The sequence below is a fragment of the Harpia harpyja genome, chromosome 3, assembly GCF_026419915.1.
Source record: "Harpia harpyja isolate bHarHar1 chromosome 3, bHarHar1 primary haplotype, whole genome shotgun sequence".
Lineage (NCBI taxonomy): Eukaryota > Metazoa > Chordata > Aves > Accipitriformes > Accipitridae > Harpia > Harpia harpyja.
Window position 1 is genome coordinate 79850666 of NC_068942.1, and position 21416 is coordinate 79872081.

Below are 21416 nucleotides of genomic sequence, written 5' to 3' on the forward strand. Positions count from 1 at the left end.
GAGCGCGGCTCATCTGCCCCAAATACCAGCTCCAGAAAAGTTCCTTCTGCTGGGGCTTCGGGCTCGGCAAATGGCACAGGAAGCTCTCGCTGTTGCGTAGTATTTCCCGAGTCATGACCCCGATCCTCTCCCCACCTTGCTGAGAGCAAAACCTTTGCCCTTGGCCTCCGAGCCGGGATCCGGCTCAGCTGGATGCCAGGCAGGGCTCAGGTGCACCCCTTCATCCATGATGTAACGCAAAACCGGTCCCCCCAAACCCCGGTGAAACAATGCAGCATTGCTCAGCTCCAGTGTGGTCGCGGCAGGTTGCTGCCACAAGCACGTTTTGGCTGTTATTTTTAAAACCTTGCTTTTTGTAACAGGAACTTCGTAAAGGAAATATGGTATACGGCAAACTCCAGGGCTGGGTGAGCTGCGGTTTGTGACAGCACCTTCATTTCCGACGGGCTGCTCCTATTCCTCGCTTTGGTTTCCCACGTAACGCAGCTCGAAGGCTTCTTCAGCGCGGTGGGGAGGACGTGCAGTCACCCCGCCGGCGGCAGGGGCACCCGCAGCCCCAGCCCTTCCCGTTCCCATGGCCAAAGCAATGGGTGTGATGGAGGGGAAGGTGTTTTAGCCGACTCCCAGACTAACCCTCCGTGCAGGTGGGCCAGAAAAACGCACGTCCCAGAACCCCTTTGAACTCCCCTCCCAGCCCCGCAGACCCGATGCAGCAGAGCACCGAAGCATGTGGACGCAGCCGATGGTGGGAGCGATGCTGTTGGCTTCCCGAGGGCTGGATGGGACCCTGGCACGTCCAGCCCTCCGTGGTATCCACAAAAATCAGGTTAAAAAATGGAGCTGAGGCCCAATCCTGGCCTGGTCCATCTGAGCAGCTTACGGAGACTGCGGTCCGCTCACCTGGAGACCTTTTCCAAGCAGCAGGCACCCCGTAGGGTGGTTGCTCCAAGGCTTTTCCCAGCCTCCCACTCCTTTCTGGTCTTGTGTGTCACAGCTCAGGAAGGGGTTTTGGCATCTTCTGGAGCTCATTTTCCTGGCAGCTAATGGAGCCTTAAATACCCTTTTGGGGCTTCAGACTTCTCAACCGACAGTCGCCTCTGATGGGATATTTTTGCAATAATAGGAAAATTGCTAGGCTTTTTTTTTTTTTTCTCCCCCTTCTGAGCTCAAAACCAGGAACATGCCACTTGGTACCATCTGTCCGTTTCTTGGGATGTGTTTGTTTTCTTCCTTTTGCTTCCATGGTTATCTCAGGTGTCTTGCCTCTAACAAGGACCATATGTCCTCCCAAGGGTCATTGGCGTTGTTTTCCCTAAAAGAAGCTTTCCAGGGCTGGTCCAGTTGGAGAAAAAACTCTGGGCTTGTAGGAAAGCTCCATGAATTTCATATAAATCCTGAAGCCAAGAGGACTCAATCCCTGGAGTTTACTGCCTATGGTTGGGGATCCTGCTCCATCCCTGGTGGGTTTTCAAGGACAGCTTTGGCACCGCAGGCAGGGAGAAGCCCAGCCCTCCTGTGCGTGGAGGGATGGACTGCATGGGTGGATTTCAACCCTCTTAAACCAAAAACCCATCTGACTTGTGTTTAGCAAAGCCAGACATCATTTTTCTTCCAAAGCCTTCCCAGCCTCATCCCTTATCTCGTACACCGGTGCTGCCAGCGGCCTCACTCACCACCCTGGAAAAGCAGGGCTGAGCACCGGCGCGGCAGGTCCAGGTTTCGGTGCCTTGGCTTGCTGGGTTAAAAAAAAAAAATCAACCCGTTCACCGGCTGGTTGTGTCTTACAGCCCCGCAGGCTGAGCACCCTGGCTCGGGTGCCTGGCAGCCCCGGTGCTGCTGCCTGCCCAGGCACGCGCCTTCCTGCTTCCAGAATGGCTGAAAAATGCAGGCAGACAATAAAAAAAAAGGGCTCTTTGCAAGAGCTAAACAATTTGCCGGGAAATGAGCTTGTGCAAAGTTGTGTCTGGATTTCATGAGCTGAAAAAAAAAAAAAACCAAAACAATTAACCATGCTCGATTTATGTCCAGGAAAGGAGCGGGAGGCAGGGTTAGGTGATGCCGGTGACACCGGTGACACCGCGAGCGTGGGACAGGGCAGCCGGCGTTGCCGGAGGGCAGCGGGCACGGCACAACAGCTCCGGAAAGAACATCGTTGGTGTGAGCCACAGCCTTGCACCGAGCAGCGTCTCTTTATTGCCTCCATTAAGCATTACGTCCGTCCCTTTGAGGATCGCTGGCACAGGAGCAATCTGGCACGGAGGGGGCCCACGGGGAATGACTGAGCAGTGCAAGGAGCCCGGGAGGAAGAGGAGGAGGAGGATGCGATCGGGGAGGGCTCCCACAGCAGCTCTCACCTCCTCAGCGTTTGGCCGGAGAACCCTGAGCCTCTAGGCTTTTTTGGTTCCTGTTTAGCAACATTTACAACTAAATCGCGTGTTGCTGGGATCATTTTTTTTATTTTAATTTTATTTTCATTTTTTCCAAGCTCAGTAATAGGAAGGGGCTCTGAGCTTTGATGTAACCCCTGAAGCTCCAAACTATATGCGTTCGGGCATTAAAAAGTGGGTTGCCCAAGGGAGAATCTTGGGGTGGAGAGTGGCAGCCCCCTCCTTGCAGCGGCTGTGCCCAATGTGCTCAGGCCGGCTGGGGAGCCCAGCCCTGGCTGGGGACGTGCTGCCATCTCTGGAGAGGACCATGATATGGCAGTCCCAGGCCCCACGAACATGCCGAGGAGTGATTTATCTGCTTGGAAGGCGGCCTGGCGTTCAGCCGCCGGTGCAAACCTTGTTGGCTGCAGCCGGAGTTCGGCTCGCCCGGAGGCAGCGGTGACCGGCTGGAGACTCCAAGTCTGCTCCCAGAGCAGGTAGCACACCAGTAAGGGCAGAACGCTGATTAAAATTAGCTCTACTGAAGTCAGATGAACATGTCAAGGTCGCTGGGACGTGCACGGGCCCAGCCGGGGAAGGGGGACAGTGCAGGGACGGGGGGGTCACCCTGGCAGCCTGCAAGCCCTGGCCGAGCTCGGTGGCTCCATGATTTCTTTTCTCTGATGATAAAGTCACGGATGGGTCAGACATTGCGGTCTGTGCATCAACTCAGGGCTCGGATGGAGTCTGTATTCATGCACCTTAATAAAGGACCTGTTTGGGGTTTTTTAATTTAATTGCCGCTTTCCACAGAGCATGGTTGCCCTGGGCTCTAAATGCACATATCGTGGGGCAGGGACCTCTCCTGGGAGGCTCTCTAGGAGTGATTCCTCGTTGGGGTGATGGGCAGATGATGGCCCGTCCCAGCCTGGGCACCCACGGAGCACCCACGGCTCGCATCGCTGCACGCTCCTGGCCCGGCCGTGTCTGGTCCGTCTGTCCTGAGCGGTGCGTGGATCCATACGGTGGAGGAGATCCCAGCCCAGGGAGGACAACGGCAAGGTTTTGCAGAGCCGTTATCTCACCTGGCCTTCATCCTGCTGCGGCGAAACAGGTCCGGCGAAAGCCACAGAGCAGGCTCCGGGCTGTTGACTCCGCGGTCCCACGTGAGCCATCTCCAAGTCAATAACACGCCAGTAACATGAAACCGATACGCCAACCAACCTTCATTTCATTTCCTTCTCCTTAGAAAACCCCGACGAGAGGTGCTGAGCAGGGAGCTTGCAGGTCCCCCCAAATACAGCTCTACCCTTTTCTCCAGCCAGGAGAGCCTGGCAGGTCAAACAGCCAGAGCCAACCCAACCAGGTCACCTCCCAAAAGTCCCAAGACAAATTTGCCTGAGTTTCTTCCTTCAAAAGCAGAATCCATTTGACACCAAGAATAAATATCACATGAGAACTCGCAGGAACACGACTACACCTTGCAAGGCTTAGCTAAATAGAGGGAGAGAAATATTTGCCCTGTCTCCTCCAAGGACACTAAGCAGATAGGAACTTTGGTCATCATAATTTTTTTGGCCTAAATGGCCACTTAAGGCAGATATTAAATCCAGTTAATAAGTGCGGTTGAGGGAAAATGGATCTTTCACTAAAATGATCGTTCGCTTGCATGCTTGCACCACGAGGTTATACATCCTGGGCTCTGCTTTCTCTCAATTACTGCCCTTATTAGGCCTCAGGATCATCGTAAATACCGAATTAAAATAATTACAGCAGGACAGGTAGCCATCTGAGTAACACAAATGCAACATCAGCGCTTGGAGGAAGCAATTTTCAAGAGAAGAGCAAGCCACAGCAGAGAAACCACAGCCCCGCTGGGGGGATACGGGGTTAGAGAAGTGATGACAGGCATTCCACGGAGGGGTGATGGGCATCCTGGGGAGGGACCCCCCCCGCCCTCCGGCTCTTCGGCACGGCCGTGAGCTGCTGCCCAAGTTTCTGAGTCTCCACATGCCCAAAGGCTCCTTCACAGCCCCCTCGGCCAAGCCGGGGACACCCCAAACCACCTCCGGATAACCCCCCCCTCGGCGTGGAAGGGGCTCACGCACAGGACAAGGCAATGGAGCAGGGCTCTGAACCACTTTTATTTGTCGGGGAGACACACACACCTCTCCTCCCTGTGCGTCCCCGCTGCCCTGAAGCCACACGCCAAAACCCTCCTGCTTTTCTGGAGCCAAAGGCTCCCCAAACCCTCCACAAAGTGCTGCTGCTTGGAAATATTCACAGGTACCCGGGAGTCCGCCCCTCTGGTTCCTCTCCGGGGCAAAAAAGCAGCCCGGGGAGGGAGCAGAAACACTTCACGCCCACCCCTCGCTGCGAGTTGGACGCCGTCCCCACCTGCGACAGCCCCGTGCTGCCCCGGGATGCTCCGGAGCGGGGCCGCGGGGCCGAAGGCTCGTTCCTCATCCTCACCAGCAGCCGCCAGCTTCTGCAAGACCCCCGCGCGCTCAGGGGAAGCCGAGCTGCGGGGTGTCTGTCCTGCGCCAGCCCAGGGGACAGAACTGGTTATCCCCCCCCGGGTCGGGTCCTTTCAGGGTGGCTTTCCGGGAATTCAGCCTCCGGCAAAGCCTGCGGACGAACGTGCGGAAGACGGAGGTGCGGAAGATGATGAAGACCCAGGGGTCCACGATGGAGTTCACGGAGAGAAACCGCAGGGCGCTGAGGTCAGCGTCCTCGTTGAAATCGGCGGCAAAGGCCCCCATGTACGCCCGGATCTGTCCAAAAAACGAAGAAATAGGGAAAAATGAAGGAAGATGTCCCTACGGGGGTAAAGCTGAGAGCAAAAAGAATCCCGGGGGGAAGCAAAAGAGGTTTTAACCCCTCGATATCCTTATGCATCGAATCAGCACGTGTTGTGGGTTGCAGACCCCGAAACTTTGGGACTTGGGGCTGGATCCTGGCACAGGGGGACCATGTCCCCATCAGGGCCAGAAAGTTAGAGCTGAAGATACGATCCCAGGGACCGGGGTTGTGTCACGGAGTAAAGGGAGCATCCAACCTCCGCAGGCTGCAGCAGTGGGTGCTGCTGTGCCCCCGAGGCTTGGGGCACCCCACTCGTGATGCCCCCCCCAACCCCGCTGCGAAGGGTATCGGACCAGGCATCCGTCGGATAACTCGGCTGGACCGCAGCCCAGTGCTGCAGGATCCGGTCCCGGCACATGGAGCACTGGGAGTGGGGGGGCAACAAGGGCTCTGTCATGCTAGGGGTCTCCCACCCCCACCCCACCAGTGGGACCCCCAACCCTGGGGAAAAAGGGGGAGGATTTCAGGCAGGATTTCCCCCAAGTCGGGAAATCCAGTGCGGTTCAAAGGGAGCTGGATCTACTCGGCACCTCCGGGAGGCGGGGGGGAACGAAGGGGGGGGTTATTGAAAGGTCTAACGCAGTGAACCAACCTCCCTAGGAATAGGTGCTGGGGGGGCGAGTTATTTCAAGGGGCTAAAGCCATGAACTGACTCCCCCCCAACACCTCCAACACCTCTGGGGCAACCCCAGAGACACGGGGGGGGGGGTGACGGGGGGGGGGGTATTCCAATGGGGTTAAAGCAACTACCAGACCCCTGGGAAGGGGTGGGGGACACTCAGAGGGGGGCAAAGTAATTACCCACCCCCCCACCACCTTTGGGACAGAGTGGTGGTGATAGGGGGGTTATTCCATGGGGGTTAAAGCAATGAACTAAACCCTGGGGACATGGTGCTGGTGGTGGGTATTCTGGGGGGGGCAACGCAATGACCCGACCCTCCCCGGGACGGGCTGGTGCTGATGGGTGTGGGGGGGGGGTTATTCGAAGGAGGTTTAAGCAATGAACCGGGACAGGGTGGTGGTGGTGTGGTTATTCCAGTGGGATTAAAGCAATGAAATAACCCCCCCTCCTCCTGGGACAGGGTGGTGGTGCTGGGGGTTATTCCAGGGGGGTTAAAGCAACAGCCAGACCCCTGGGACAGGGTGGGGGACACTCAGAGGGGGTGAAAACAGTTATCCGACACCCCCCCCCAACTTCTCTGGCACAGAATGGTGGTGATGACGGGTTATTCCACAGGGGTTAGAGCAATAAATTAAGCTCTGCAGACGGTGGGTATTCAGAGGGGGGCAAGCCCCTGGAATGGGGGGGGAGGTTTATTCTAAGGGGCTTAAAGCAATAACCTGATCCTTGGGGACAGGGTGGTCGTGGTGGTTATTTAGAGGGGACTAAAGCAATGAAGCCCCCCTCCCAACACCTCCGGGAGTGGGTGGTGGTGCCAGGGTTTATTCCAAGGGGCCAAAGCAATGACCTGCCACCCCCCCAGGACTGAGTGGTGGTTATGCCGAAGGGGTTTAGGCAGTGACCTGACCCCTGCGGACAGGCTGGGGGAGTAGTCAGAGGGGGGCAAAGTAATTCCCTGAGCCCCCAGGAGCAGGTGGTAGTGCCAGGCTTTATTCCAAGGGGCCAAAGCAATGACCTGCCACCCCCCCAGGACTGAGTGGTGCTGATGGGGGGGTTATTCCAAGGGGCTTTAGGCAATGACCTGACCCCCATGGACGGGGTGAGGGACTGCTCCGAGGGGGCCAAAGCAACAATCCAGCCTCCTTGGCAGGAGGTGGCGGGGAGGGGGGATTTTGTTTTCCAGGGGGTTAATGTAACGACTGACCCCCGGGGATGGGGCGGTGGGTATTCGGGGGGGGTCAAAGCAACAACCCAAGCCCCCGGGGGCGGGGGGGCTGTTCCGGGGGGTGGGGGTCAGCTGGGTTACTCACGATGAGCGGCAGGGAGCAGATGGTGAAGAGGGCGGTCATGAGCCCCAGCAGGATGAGGTGGTCGAGCTCCTCCATGCGCGGGGCGGTGGCGGGGGGGGGGTCCACGGCGGGGCTGCCGCCGGGCCATGCCGTAGAGGTGCCGCATGCTGCTCACGTTGCAGGCGCCGATGGCCAAGACCAAGAGGCCCATCAGGCTGGCGTAGAGGACGGGGAAGGCGAGCTGCCGCGGCCCACCGCCGGCCATGCGGATGAAGCACCACGTCCCCGGGCAGTACTGCATGGGCACCCCGAAACCCAGCAGCGGCAGGGCGCAGAAAAGGGCGCAGAGCCCCGCCGCCGCCGGCACCGAGGCGGCACCCAGCCGCCGGGTGAGATGCCGTCGATAGAAGTAGGGATGCCCCAGCGAGAGCCAACACTCCAACGCCATGGCCAGCAGCAGCAGGGTGGGGGCCAGCCCAAAGAAGGCCATGAGGAAGGCGAAGAGCTGGCAGAGGACGCCCGGCTCGCCCTCGCTGCGCCCGCCGGGTCCCAGTTCGCTGAGGCTGCGGTTGTAGGCGTAGGCGGCCAGCACGATGGGGCTGAGCAAACACTTGCCCAGCAAGTCGGTAACGGCCAGCCCGCTCACCAGCACGTAGAAAGCGGAGACCCGCGGTGGGCGACCACCGGGAGAGCGGGAACGCCGTCGGTGCTGACCCAGCAGCAGTAACGCCAGCACGTTCCCCAAGAGCCCGGCGGCGAAAAGCACCGAACCGGGCACCGCCGACTGTCCGCTTTCGATGTACCGGCTGCTACGGCACCGGTAACCCTCCGTCTCCATCGGGCTATCCCAAGAACGGGGACGGACCCGTAGCGGGGATGGGATAACCCGGCCAAGCACCGGGAGGAACCCCGCGGCTGCCGGCGGCGACTGGCCCGGTGGGGCGAGCGGCCCCCGCCGGCGGAGGGAAGGAGGGACGGAGGGGAGAGGCGGGACGGAACGATCGGGTACGGCCTCCGGGGCGGCCCCTTCCCGCCGGCCGGCCCTCCCCGGGCCGTCGGAAGGAGCCTGCGGGGCGGAGGGACGCGCCGGTCCCCCGGGAGACCGGGACGGGGGAGTCCCGGGAGGAGGGATGGGAAAGGGGCCGGGGCTGAGTCCCCGGGATGGGGGGGGGGGGGTTACGGGTAAGCTGGGTCCCTGGGCAGGGGGGGTTATGGGGTGGAGAATAGGGTGCAGGGTCCCTGGGGGGGGGGGGGGGTAAGGGGGACACGGCTGAGACCCTGGGGGTTTGGAGGGAAGGGGCTCAGGGCTGAGACCCTGGGAGGGGGGGGGGTTATAGGGTAGGGAGCTGGAGCGGAGCCCCTTGGGGGGGTTGAAGGTAAGGGGTCAGGGCTGAGGGTCTTGGAGGAGGGGGGGTACAGGGTAGAAGATGGGGGCTGAGTCCCTGCGGGGCTTACGGGTGAGGGGGGCACGGCCGAGTTCCTCAGGGGGTGGGTTATGGGGTAGAGGACAGAGTATGGGTAAGGGGGGCACGGTTGAGTCCCTGGAAGGGGGGGTTATAGGGGAGGGAGCTGGAGCGGAGCCCCTTGGCGAGGGTGAAGGTAAGGGGTCAGGGCTGAGCCCCAGGGATAGTTACAAGTGAGGGAATTGGGGCCAAGCCCATGGGCGGGGGGGGTTACGGGTGAGGGGGTCAGGTCTGAGCCCTTAGCGGGGTTACGGGGTAGGTAGAGGCTGGGGCTGAGCTCCTGGGGGTGTTATGGGGGAGAGGGCTGGGGCCAAGCCCAGCTGCTGCACTGGTGTAGGTAAGGCAGGGACTGGGCAGAGTTACCCCAGGGGCATTTCGCTGCTGGGGCCCATCTGCTGCCCAGCGCCCCGTGCTCTCTCAGGGAGCAGCGTGCCATGTGCGCTCGCTCCTCGGGGTGCCCGTGCTTCTGTACATCTCGGGAGACGTGCTGCACTTGAGCCTTCAACCTGGCCAGGCATCACTTCTCCCTGTACCCCACCCGGCACGCCTGCCGTGCGGTGGTACCGCTGCCGAGCCCCCCGTTACGGGGGTCCCAGCCCCTCCGTGCTCGTGTCAGTGCTCCGCTATCCCAGAAGCAAACCTCAGGAGAAGCCCCCGGAGCTTCTTCCAGGAAAAGAAGTGGCCACAGAAATGCCACTGCATACTGTGTACCGCAGCTTGCAGGATACATGTGATGATGAATAAGCTTGAAACCACAGTTGTCTGCTTTCAGACCCCTTTTTGCTACTTTGGATGAGTGTACACGAAGCGCAGGAAGGTATCAAGATGACAGGAGGGGTGGGAAAGGAGGTCTAAGGGGCCAGACATCAGCCCTGGCATGTTTTAGCAATGGACTGTATTTCTCATACTGCACGAAGGGAGCTGGTGACTTCTCCGGCAGAGAGGGCAGGGACCGTTTGTAGCTGGTGCTCTGTGCTGGTGCAAGCCCCAGTTCTGGAAAAAAAATCGAGAAAAAAACTCGTTGCAGCTCAGCACTTGCATACATGCGGTGTTGAAGTGCTGCCCTCGCTAGGGCTGAACGCGAACCCAGCGGCTGCTTCCTGCCTGGGGCCCAGGGAAGAAGAAATTCAGCCTTTTTGGAGAAGCAATCTGAGCGATAATCCTCCCAGCCAGAGCCTCAAAAACACACCCGCTGCCTTCTTTAGCAGGCCCAGCTCCCTGGCCCCGCCGGCTGTCGTCAGCTCCCCGAGGATGACACGCCGGGAAGGGCAAGAAGGCGGCTTGCCAGCACCCCGGTGAGCGTAGTCCTCTGCAGAGCATGCGGCACCTCTTTCCAGGCCTGGGATCCTCTTTTTGGGGTGATACCGGCAGCGTGGACCCGGGGGAAGACGGGCTCAAATCCTTCAGGTTTTCCCTAGGATGAAGATTTGGAAGGGGAGCCCAGCAGCTCCCGAGAGCTGATTTACCGACTCCCAAGGGCTGGGAGGACGGTATCTGTCCTGGGCCCCGGAGCGATCGGTGCCAGCCCTGCTGCGATGCTGCAAACGCCAGGGAGGAACGGTCCTCGCCGCAGGCTGGGGCTTGCACGTGGGCAGAGCATCTCCACTCCTTGCTCAGAGCAGAAAGTTGCCATCTTGAACCAAAACCCCACCCCAGGCAAGCTGCCTCTGTCCGCAGGAGTCACCTCTTCAAGTAAAATGCCTGGGCTTTGCTTTCCTCCCTGCACCGTGGGCGTTAGGGGATGCTGCTCCCCATCACCCGGGCACGGGCTGCCGGCTGAGCGATGACACCGCGCGGTCCCACGAAGGGCACATCACCGCCGGTCTGCTCCGATGGAGAAGAGACCAAAGTCTTCTGGTGGCTTCCCCACCACCGCTGCGAAGTTTCTTGACAGACGCCAGCCTGCTGGACAAAGCCAGAAGGCCAAATTCAACAGAAACAGGTTGCTTGGAGAGAGGAGGAGGAGGAGGAGGAACCATGACAAAATCCAGCCCTTATTGGGGGTGGGTGCTGCCCCCAGATACACTGGAAACCCCGAAGGACCAGGGGACGCTGCTGTTCCTGTCCTCGGGCTGCTCGGTACCAGCGCAATGGGGAAAAACATGGGATGGAGAAGGCTTTTGGGGACTATCTCCTGGTCCGGCCATGCCTCCGAGGTGCACGAGGCAGCCCGGGTAGAGGGGGGATGCTTTCCACCCGGTCCCAGCTCCTTCTCCCGCTGCTGGAAGGTCTGACGCTGAGCACGGCCGGCCACGGGGACCGTCCTTCTCTGCGGAGGGGGATCCAGCCCCCGGCGCCGTCGAGCCAGGCTCGGGGCCGGGGTAGGTGTGCAGCCGGGAGCGTAACCGCAGACTCATCTCCCTCCTTCATCTCCCCTGGGAGAGAAACCAGTGTGGGCAGCCAGATGCACCGAGTCCCTGTTTAGCTCTTTTTTTGTTCATTTGCATAAATTGCAGCTATTTGGGGGGGAAAAATGATTTTGAGAAAGTCTCGTCACCGCATATGACGAATCTCTCCTGTTCGTCACGCTTCCGATGTGACCCTCTTCTTGCCGGTCACATTCCTGGCGGAGAGGGGGAAAAAAACCCCCAGTATAAAAACAACCCAAAGCGGAAGAAAAAGCAGCACGCCACAAAACCGAGGAGGCAAATGGAAAAACTTGAAGCATCCGCAAGGAATTTCAGGGTTGGGTTTTGTTTGGTTTTTTTTTTCCAAAACTCTTCCTGACTCCATACAGCTTCTCCTCGCCAGCTGAGTGGTGGCGAGGGGCGGCGAGCGGACGCCTGCTCCACCGCCGTGCCGTGTTATTGCCAAGCCCGGCTTTCCCCAAAGAGCCGTGCCTGGAGAAGCTGTGTCCGTCTGTTCTTCATCAACGACACGGCTCGGGGCGACCGTACTGTGATTTTCTCGCCTTTCTCCAGCTCAGCACTCGCTTTGGAACTGTTTGTAGCGGTGTCTGAATAACCTAATTTAGATCCCCGTTAGATGGGGAGGGTTTTGGCAGGCAGCGCCGTGCCGGAGAGCCGGACGGAGGGATGCGGCTGGTTGGGGAACGGCGGCTTTGGCAGCTCTCGCTGGATATTCGCGTGTCGAACAAATAAGGCCGGGAGGGTCCTGCGAGGAAAAGCCAAACCTTCTCCCTGCCCGGGAACGCTCCATCACCGCTGGCTGGTGCTTCCTCACTCATCCCAACCCCGGTCCCCTTCCCGGGAACCCCGGTTCTGCAGGGAACAGGGGCAGAGCATCGCCTTCCCCTCCCTGGTGTCCTTTCCTGACTGTTCCCACATTTTCCCCAGCTCCGATTTCCCCAGACTAAACACCCACCAGGCTTTCCGCCTTTCACTCTTTCCAAGCGGCGGGATTTGGGGATTCACAGCTCCCCGACGTGGGCACGTGGGTGCTCCCGTGGCCCAAGTGATGCGATGACAGGTTGGGGAGGCACCCAGGGTGCTGCACCCCGGGGAGTCGGGGCACGGGGATGGGGAGCACCCAAGTTGGTGATATCCCGGTGCTTTTCCTCCTAGGATGATGGGTTTTCCTTGTCGGGAAGATGCCCCGAGCATCTTAAACATGCCCAAACACCCCGCTTTAAGTCGGCGGATAGAGGCAGAAGCGGCAGCTGGTGAAAGTCCCCGTGTCCCCTTGTCCTGACCGTGACAGCGTCCCCGGGGAGAGGAGGGGCTTGGGGGGGGGCTACTGGGATGCACGGTCCCTCCGAGCTGGGAAGAACAGCCCCGCTCCGAGTCATCGGGCGACCCAGGCGGGAGAAACCCCGGGGATTGTTTCCAGCTGCGTTATCGCAGCGCCGCTCCCCTCGAGGAGGAAATAGCCTCGGCCGGGCGGAAAATCTGCCGCGAGCGGCAGCCGGCTCGGGCCGCGGGGGGGCAACGGGTCGAGGTGCCGCGGCCGCCTCCTCCCACCGCGTTTCGGGGAGCTGCCGGCATCGCATCGGATCGTCGGATCGGATCCCGTCCGGTTTGCCTAAAGGGAGGAAAACAAGGGGGAGAAAGCCAGCAGGCGCGGGGCGGGAAGGCGTCGGGCGAGGAGGGGGACGGTGGAGCAACGCCGCCTCGATTGCACAAGCCCCGAAAACCCGGGGCAGGGTTTGTCCCGGGCGTGGGATGACCGGAACGAGGGAGGAAAGCGGTTTGGTGGAGCTCGGTGGCGTTCCCGGCGTGACCGAGGGCGAGTCACGGGGCGTGTGCCCCGCACGCTTCCCCGCGGCCGTTCCCTGGGGAAAGGGCTGGGGGGGGGGGGGGGTCCTGGGGCTTGGGGGGGGAGATGGGGCCTGGGAGTGAGAGCGGGGGGGGAATTGGCCCGGGGGGGGGAAGGATGGGCGGAGTGCGGGGAGAGGGGCTGGGGGCTGGGGGGGGGAGAGGCAGGGGGGGAAGGGAGGGAGGGAGGGAGGAAGGGAGGAAAATGGAAGGAAAATGGGAGGAAGGAAGGAAGGAAGAGAGGGAGGGAGGGAGGGAAGGAAGGAAGGAAAGAAAATGGAAGGTGGAAGGGAGGGAGGAAGCAAGGGAGGAAGGAAGGAAGGAAGGAAAATGGAAGGAAGGATGGAAGGAAGGGAGGAAGGCAGGAAAATGGAAGGAAAGAAGGAAAGTGGAAGGAAGGAAAGTGAAAGGGAGGGAGGGTGGGCTGGTGCAGGTGAAAATGGAAGGGAGGAAGGAAGGAAAATGGAAGGAAGGAAAGTGGAAGGAAGGAAAGTGGAAGGAAGGAAAGGAGGGAGGAAAATGGGAGGAAGGAAAGTGGAAGGAAGGAAGGGAGGGAGGAAGGAAGGAAAGTGGAAGGAAGGGAGGAAAATGGAAGGAAGGAAGGAAAATGGAAGGAAGAAAGGAAGGAAAATGGAAGGAAGGAAGGAAGGAAGGGAGGAAAATGGGAGGAAGGAAAGTGGAAGGAAGGGAGGGAGGAAAATGGGCAGAAGGAAAGTGGAAGGAAGGAAGGGAGGGAGGAAAATGGAAGGAAGGAAGGGAGGAAGGAAGGGAGGAAAGTGGAAGGAAGGGAGGAAAATGGAAGGAAGGAAGGGAGGAAGGAAGGAAGGAAGGGAGGGAGGAAAATGGAAGGAAGGAAAGTGGAAGGAAGGAAGGGAGGAAGGAAGGAAAGTGGAAAGAAGGGAGGAAAATGGAAGGAAGGAAGGGAGGAAGGACGGAAGGAAGGGAGGGAGGAAAATGGGAGGAAGGAAAGTGGAAGGAAGGAAGGGAGGGAGGAAAATGGAAGGAAGGAAAGTGGAAGGAAGGGAGGGAGGAAGGAAGGGAGGAAAGTGGAAGGAAGGGAGGAAAATGGAAGGAAGGAAGGAAAATGGAAGGAAGGAAGGAAAATGGAAGGAAGGAAAATGGAAGGAAGGAAAATGGAAGGAAGGAAAGTGGAAGGAAGGAAGGGAGGGAGGAAAATGGAAGGAAGGAAAGTGGAAGGAAGGAAGGAGGGAAAATGGAAGGGAGGAAGGAAATTGGAAGGAAGGGAGGAAAATGGAAGGGAGGAAGAAAGGAAGGAAGGAAAGTGGAAGGAAGGAAGGAAGGAAGGAAAGAAAATGGAAGGTGGAAGGGAGGAAGGAAGGAAGGAAAATGGAAGGAAGGAGGGAAGGAAGAAAGGAAAGTGGAAGGAAGGAAGGGAGGGAGGGCAGGTGTGAAAATGGGAGGAAGGAAGGAAGAAAGGAAAGTGGAAGGAAGGAAGGGAGGGCAGGTGTGAAAATGGGAGGAAGGAAGGAAGAAAGGAAAGTGGAAGGAAGGAAGGGAGGGCAGGTGTGAAAATGGGAGGAAGGAAGGAAAATGGAAGGAAGGAAAGTGGAAGGAAGGGAGGGAGGAAGGAAGGAAAGTGGAAGAAAGGAAGGGAGGGAGGAAAATGGAAGGAAGGAAGGGAGGGAGGAAGGAAGGAAGGAAAGTGGAAGGAAGGGAGGAAAATGGAAGGCAGGAAGAAAGGAAGGAAGGAAAGTGGAAGGGAGGAAGGAAGGAAGGGAGGGAGGAAAATGGAAGGAAGGAAAGTGGAAGGAAGGGAGGAAAATGGAAGGAAGGAAGGAAGGAAGGAAAATGGAAGGAAGGAAAACGGGAGGAAGGAAAGTGGAAGGAAGGAAGGGAGGGAGGCAAATGGGAGGAAGGGAGGAAAACGGGAGGGAGGAAGGGGGGGGGGGGGGGCCGGCGCAGCGCGTGGACGTGCGGGCGTGAGGTGCGGAGTCCCGGCGCGTGCCTGCCGGGGCTGGGGCGGGGGCGGGGGCGGGGTCCGCTCGCTGCGGCGGCGGGGCGGGGGACGGGGCGGGGCGGGGCGGGGCGCGCGCCCGCCCGTAGGCGCGTGACCGGCCGGGGCCCCGCGCGCCCCGGGGCGCAGCGGCGCGCGCGTGCGGCAGGCGGCGGCAGGGCTCGCGCTGCGGCGGGGCCGGGGCCGATCCCGATCGCGGCCCCTTCGCTCCCCGCGCCCCGGCCCCGGGCCCGGCCCCGCCGTCCTCTCCTTCCCCAGCCCCAGCCCCGGGCCGGGCCGGGCCGGGCGCTGCCCCGCACCAGGGAAAGGCTCCGGCCGCGGAATTCTCTCTTTTTTTTTTTTTGTAATTTTTTGTCTTTTTTTTTTTTTTTTTTTTGCTTTAAATTGGGAACGGCCCAGCGGCTCCGCTCCCTGGGCTGGAGGGCTGAGCCCGGCCCGGCGTCGGCAAAAAGGGGTTTATTCCACCGACCCCAGCCGCTGCAAAGGGGTGAGGAGCGTCACCCCGGGAGTCGCATCCCCGGACGAGTTATTCCGCAGCTGCAGGTCCTTCGTTGCGGCGTCCCGCCGAGCGTCGTGTGAGAAACCCCTCCGTCCCCGGCTAAACCTCCCATTCCTCCTCTCCATGGATTCCCCAGGCCGGAGGCGAGCCCCCCGCCTGGGCTCGCCCATGGGAGAACCCCGGCTGCTGCGGGGAAGGGACCCACGTCGGGGCGAAAGCACCCAAGGAGCCCAAGCAAAGCGAGACAGCCCTCGGCAGGGCTGCAGAGCAGCCCCTGCCTCCGAGGGGAAAAATCCCGGGAGGTTTTGAAGCTCACTTCAAGGGGAGGTGATGGATCCTGAAGTGAAAAGAAAATAAAAATGAAAATAGCAGGAGAGCTAAAAAAAAAAAAAAAAAAATTAAAGCGGCCTGGCTTGCTCCTTTAGCTATGGGAGGCTGGTCAAGCCGACACACGTGAGGGCTGACGTCCCCCTGAAACTCGGTGGGTCCGCAGAGCTCCCCTGCGGATGCAACAGCCTGGCCGGAGGAACAGGAGAAGGCAGCTCCCAAATGTGCTGCCCATGTGTTTCGCTATTTCCCATTGAATTTTAGACTAGCCCAAGCACTCTATCCCCATTTAGCCGGATCGCTCAGCCTTAAAATCCCTTTTAGCATGCAACTCCCCTGGGTCTGCAGCAGTCTTCAATTTAAAGAACAAATCCTCTCGCCTCCAGTTCGAGCTGGCCTGTCCACTGCCAGGGGCCGGGGTGACCTCGGCGCTGCTGGGTGCTTTTTTTTGGTCACCGGTTTGATCGCGGCGGACGGAAGGGACACGTGTCGGGGGAGAATAACCTCTTCACCCAGCTCGGAGAGACTCGGCGGGACAAAGGCTGGCTGGAGAGCCGGAGCCAGGAAAATGTGGCTAAAAGCATATTTGCTCGGAGAGGCTGTCAGGGGGAGACAAAGGCAGGAAGGAGATAAACGCAGGGAACGAGGCTAATTGCTGGGATTAGTCACCCCGGAGCATTCGGGTGCTGCAGGGGTCAGGGCTGGAGGCCCGAGGAGGTCAGGCGAGGAGAGATGAGCTGGAGAAAGGTTTTGGGGAGAGCCTCGGTTTTGTTAGAGCCCTAGGAAGGGCTGTTTGGGCGAAGAGCAAGCAAGGGGTGACCAGAGCCTGGACCCCATCTCTGATAGTGCTCCCAGGGCAAGCCACAGGGTCCCAGCTCCCCAGGGACTCCCTGGCCACCCCCAGGTGGGGAGAAGCTGGGCAGATCCCAGGGGCACCCAATCCGTACAGCAAATAACACCTCGTTCTGCAGCGGACTCTTGATTCAGGGTATAAACACCCAGGGAAGCGTCTCAAAGCTGCATCAGCTCAGCCCGGTGCGTGTCGGAGGCCGGAGCCCTGCGATGGAGCGGGACCAGACCTGCCGCGGAGGGTGACGGGGAGAGGCAATCTGCGTCTGCTGCGTTTTGTGCTGCAGGAAAAAAAACACGAGACCCCTCCCGGGGAACACAGGGCACGGGCTGATTTTCTCTTTGCTGTGAACACGCTCCTTCCCTGCTGCCCCAGCGGATGCTCCCAGCCCCAGCATAAACCCATCTGGGCTGCTCTCCCTGGCAGATGAAATCCCCTCTTGCCAGGGAGTTTGCTGGAGCCCGGACCAAATAAGGAACTTGTGGCTAATCTTGGGGGAACGGTGCGCAGTAATCAGTCAGCGTCAGGCGCGCTCGCAAGCTCCCTGTGAGCTCTGCACCGAGCTCCCAGCACGCCGGCAGCGCGGGGGGCTCGCAGGGCTCGGCACGTTCATCCGGTAGCTGCGGTACCAAAACCAGCTTTGGAGCAATATTTAGGGAGAGGAAGGAAGGAGAGGGATTTAAAAAAACCCAAACCTTTTCTTTACCTCTTAAAGTACATTCTAAAACCTGGAGCAATCCTTTGAGCTGGGGCTCAGATGCCTCGGGAAGCTTTTCCATGTGGGAGCGGTGTTTCCATCCTGTGAGTCTCCGGGTCCCTGGGGTGCTGGGAGATCCGAGCTCCGCTACCTTTCCAGCTGGGAGGGCTCAGCACTTGCTATCTCGCCTTTTAGAGTAGTGCCTTAATTATTTCTCTTCTCCATGCACCAAGCCATTTTCCCACACTTCTGCTCCAGCCAAGTGGCCCAGGGCCAAGAACCCCTCCTTTTTCTGTAAAAACCTTGGTTTTCCCTATTATGCACCCACCTGTGATCTAGCACCCCATCTTCCCAGCTCTCCGTAAGGACAAACTCTCTCCTAGAACACGTTCGATGCCCCGAGCAGAAAGATCTGTGCTGGGTCACAGCTGGAGCATGTGGGATGGACCCTGCGTATGGAAATCATTTGCAGCGTGGGTGGACATCCTCCAGGCGCTGCGAGCTGCTGTGACAGGGCCAGAAAGCCTGGGTGCAGGCGGGTGGCTTGGGATCGCTGGGTGTCCGGCGGGTGCTCTCACTCCTTGGGGCTGGTGGTCTCCAGACCCACCTGGGCAACACGTGCATCCCTGAGGATGAACCTGACGAGTCCTGATGTATCTCTTGGTCCTGACCCGCCGGGGAAGGGTGTCCCCGTGCGTGGGAGCGGTGGGCCAGGGCGAGAAGGCGGTGAGTCATGAGGCGAAGCTGATTCAAAGAAGCGAGACCAAAGTCAAGGAGAACCGTTCCCAAAAATGGCAATGATGTCGAGAGCTGGGTGCTGCGCTGGTGGGAATCTGCCCCGCTGTCACGGCTTCCCCGCTGTCAGCACCCGCCGGGATGCTCCCGGGAAAGGAAACAGCCACGGGGAAGGCAGCGAGCCCAGCCAGGAGCTACGGTCCCATGGATGGAGCCAGCCAGAGAGATACCGCGACACGGCCCCACGGGAGGGCCATGGTCACCCAGCGATTCCCCCTTTGCCCCTGACACAACGCAGAGTTTGTTCCCGCTGCCGGTAAGCTGGGCTTACGCCAGCCGTGCAGCCGTTGTGGATTCTCAGATGGCTCATAAGGGTTGAGCTCAAAGCCGAAGCTGTGCCCACCTTAGGCAAGCGGGCAGCTAACAGGGTCTCTCTTTCTTCTCTCTGGTTTTACAGACCCTCAGAGATGCTACTGTCAGATTTGGCTGAAATTATCCAGCAGATTCCAGGTATTAAGGATGGGGGGGCGGGGGGGGGCACAGACATCTCTTTTTCTTATGACATGAGGCCAAAAAACTTGTGCGTGCTGATTCAGGGAGCTGAGATGTGCACAACCCCTTCCCTGCGAGAGCCCTTTCCTACCAGAACCAGCAGGATGTTTAAGGCACTAGTTTGTTGCCCTTCCTGCCAAATAGCTCGACCTCGAGCAGGACTGGTTTCCGATAACCAGAAGGAGAAACGCTCCGAGGGCATCATTACGGTGACCCACTAACCCAGCTGGCAACAGGACACTGCCAACCGAGCCCACGCTGGAGCCGGCCGAAGCCCCGCTCTTACCCTAGCCCCACGCCATCCCTGTTCCTGTCCGACATCCCAAAGCACCGAACGGCCCCGGTGCATCCTGCGAGCGCTTGCTTTCTGTTGCAGCCCCCAGCCCCGCTCCGGTCACCGGGAATCAAGTTTCCTTTCCTGGCTGCCCCAGGAGAGATGCACGTTTCCTGCGGCTTCCCTTATCTCCGCCGGCCGCAGCGGCTCAGCGATCCCGGCTGCCAGGCCTTGGGAAGAGGCTGCCGGGATTTCCTGCCTGAAACGGCCTCCGCGCCAAGGATTCTCCTGCCCTTCCTCCTCCTCGCTGGGATCCCAGGGCGAAGGCGAGCCTTCAGCAGGGCAGGGGGTTGCCAGCCCACCCCAGCAGCCACATCTGGCAGGAGCACGACGGGGGGGTTTGCTGGGCAGCGAGCGGTTTGTCCTGGTTTGCCCGGTTTAGCGAGTGTCCGTGGTGGGGGGGGCTTCTGGGTCTGGCTGGATCCATCCCCAGCCCCGTCCCGCAGAGCATCCTCCACCTCCTCCAACTTCAGCACATCTGTTTCTGCACAAAATGCTGCCAAGTAAATGCCTATTGATTTTTTTTATGCCCAAGCTATGAGAAGGGCTAACCCCCCACACCCAGCCAAAAGCTCTGCTGAGGCACATGGAAGCAATTACAGGGATCAGTCCCCACAAGCACCTCCTTTCCCGGCACATGGTGTGGGTGAGCATAGCCTGTCCCCATCCCCATCCATATCCCCATCCCCATCCTTGTCCCCATGCCCATCTTCAACCTCATCCTCATCCCCAACCCCGTCCCCATCCTTGTCCCCATCCCATCCTCATCCCCAACCCCATCCCCATCCCCATCCTGGTCCCCATCCCTATCCTCATCCCCATTCCTGACCCCATCCTCATCCTCATCCCTGTCCCCATCCCTGACTCCATCCCCATCCTCGCACCCGGTGAGGCTCCCAGCTGCTCCCAAAGCCGCAGGGATACTCGTGCCAGCGGGACTCGGCTCCGAGGCCAGGGCATGACTCCAGCTCTTCCCAGCTGCTACTTTTTTAACTGACTGGTGCCAGTTTTGCTGAGGGGATGGTAAAAAGCATTTTTTTTAATGTCTTAAAAGACCGTGCAAAAAGCCTGGCAGCTGCCCCTTCCACAGGGCAGAGGGTCCTCAGGGCCCGCAGGGCCCCTTTCGCCCAGGCACAAGGCAGCGCTGGCTGGACCCTGCGTGGGGAACTTGTGGGGTTAGCAGCTCCTCCCTTGAAAACCCAACTTAATTTACCCCTTTTTAAAAATATATTAGAAGATAAGTGACTTAATGAAACGCAGCCACAGCAGCTTGCAAATCATCCCCCCGAATCTTTCCCTTGCAGCAGCAAGACATTTTATAACTGTAACATTTCCATCCCACCAGGGGCGGCTAGGTTTGTATTTTCGGTAGCCCCTGAACATCCCACGGGGCAGCAAGGCTGTCCTCCCCCCTTTCGTGCCCCTTCTGCCCATTGCCACCTCTTAGGTGCCACCAAATGCCACCATTCCCCATGGCAGGGACATCCTGAGGCAGAGGAGCTGCTGTCTCCTCAAAGTGCCCAATTTCCCCAAAGAGCCCTGGAGGTGTTTAAGCTTCAAAAGAAAAGCCACTTTTTTTGGCATGGGGAACTCCTCGAAGGCTGCAGACTGCATCCCGCTGGCCTGAACCCCGCTCGAAGCCCTAATGGTTTTCCATGGCCAGGCGAGGCGTCTCCCTCCAAGGGCTGGAGCCGGCCAGCTGACTGCAGCTGAGGGGGGTGGAATCCCATCCGGATGCGGCCCCCACGGTCACGCTCGCCAGGACAGCCGGGTTTCCAAACCAGCTCATCCCCGGTCCCGGCACGGGTAGAAGCTGCTTTCCAGGATGCCCGGGATGCAGAGGCTTGCACGCTGCCCAGGACGGAGGGGACAAGGGGCCACAGCGACAAATCCCTGTCACTGCAAGAGGGACGGGAAGGAGGGCGTCCAGCTGCTTCCCATGTGAGGATTCCTGCCGGGAATGCCACGAATGTGTCCCTGATTTATTTCTCTCGCCAGCCTACTGGGTTTGACACTTCTCTCCTTGTTATCTGGCATTCCTCGGGCATGTATACATTTTGGGACAGATGCGATACTAACACTGGCCCGGAGCCAGGGAAGCGGGAAGCGCTCCAGTAGGATGGAGCAGAGCTTTTGGCTGCTCCCAGCTTGGATTTCCAGGAGCACTCAGTGAGTCCAGCTGCTTGGATTTGGGGGTGTCCTTTCGCCCCAACACCCCAAATCAAAGCCAGGGAACCCACACCCCCCCCCCCCCCCGGCTGCCTGTTGTTGAAGCGTTGACCCCCCCCGGACCTCTCGGGATGGAGAGGAGGGAAGACGGATCTGAGTAAGGATAAACAGCGGGAACCCCACACCCGGGCCCTCAGCTCCGCTCGCTGCCAACTTGCCAGTTGAGCCGCACGATATATTTTGGCCGGGTGGCTGTTTTTCCAGTTTTCCACCCCCATCACCACCACCACCATCCCCCCCTCCCCCGGTCCCCTGTGGATAAGGAGTCCCGGTTCTGCCCGGCTCAAGGGAACGGGACCCGGGGGGAGCGAGTGGGGAGCGGGCAGAAACCTCTCGCCCACGCTCCGGTCCCGGTCCCGGCCCCGGCTGGCTGCGGGCCCGGCTCCGCTGGAGGAGCAGCCC

At 59.6% G+C, this 21416-nt stretch overlaps 1 protein-coding gene across 1 annotated transcript; it reads right to left on the reverse strand.

Moving 5' to 3' along the window:
* Positions 1-4490: 4490 nt before the first annotated feature.
* PTGDR (prostaglandin D2 receptor) lies at positions 4491-8151 on the reverse strand. Its single transcript, XM_052783622.1, is given in 3 exon segments — positions 4491-5140; positions 7161-7275; positions 7277-8151. Coding segments are annotated over 3 exon segments (1083 nt in total). The 5' UTR covers positions 7978-8151; the 3' UTR covers positions 4491-4873.
* Between the last annotated feature and the right edge of the window lie 13265 nt (positions 8152-21416).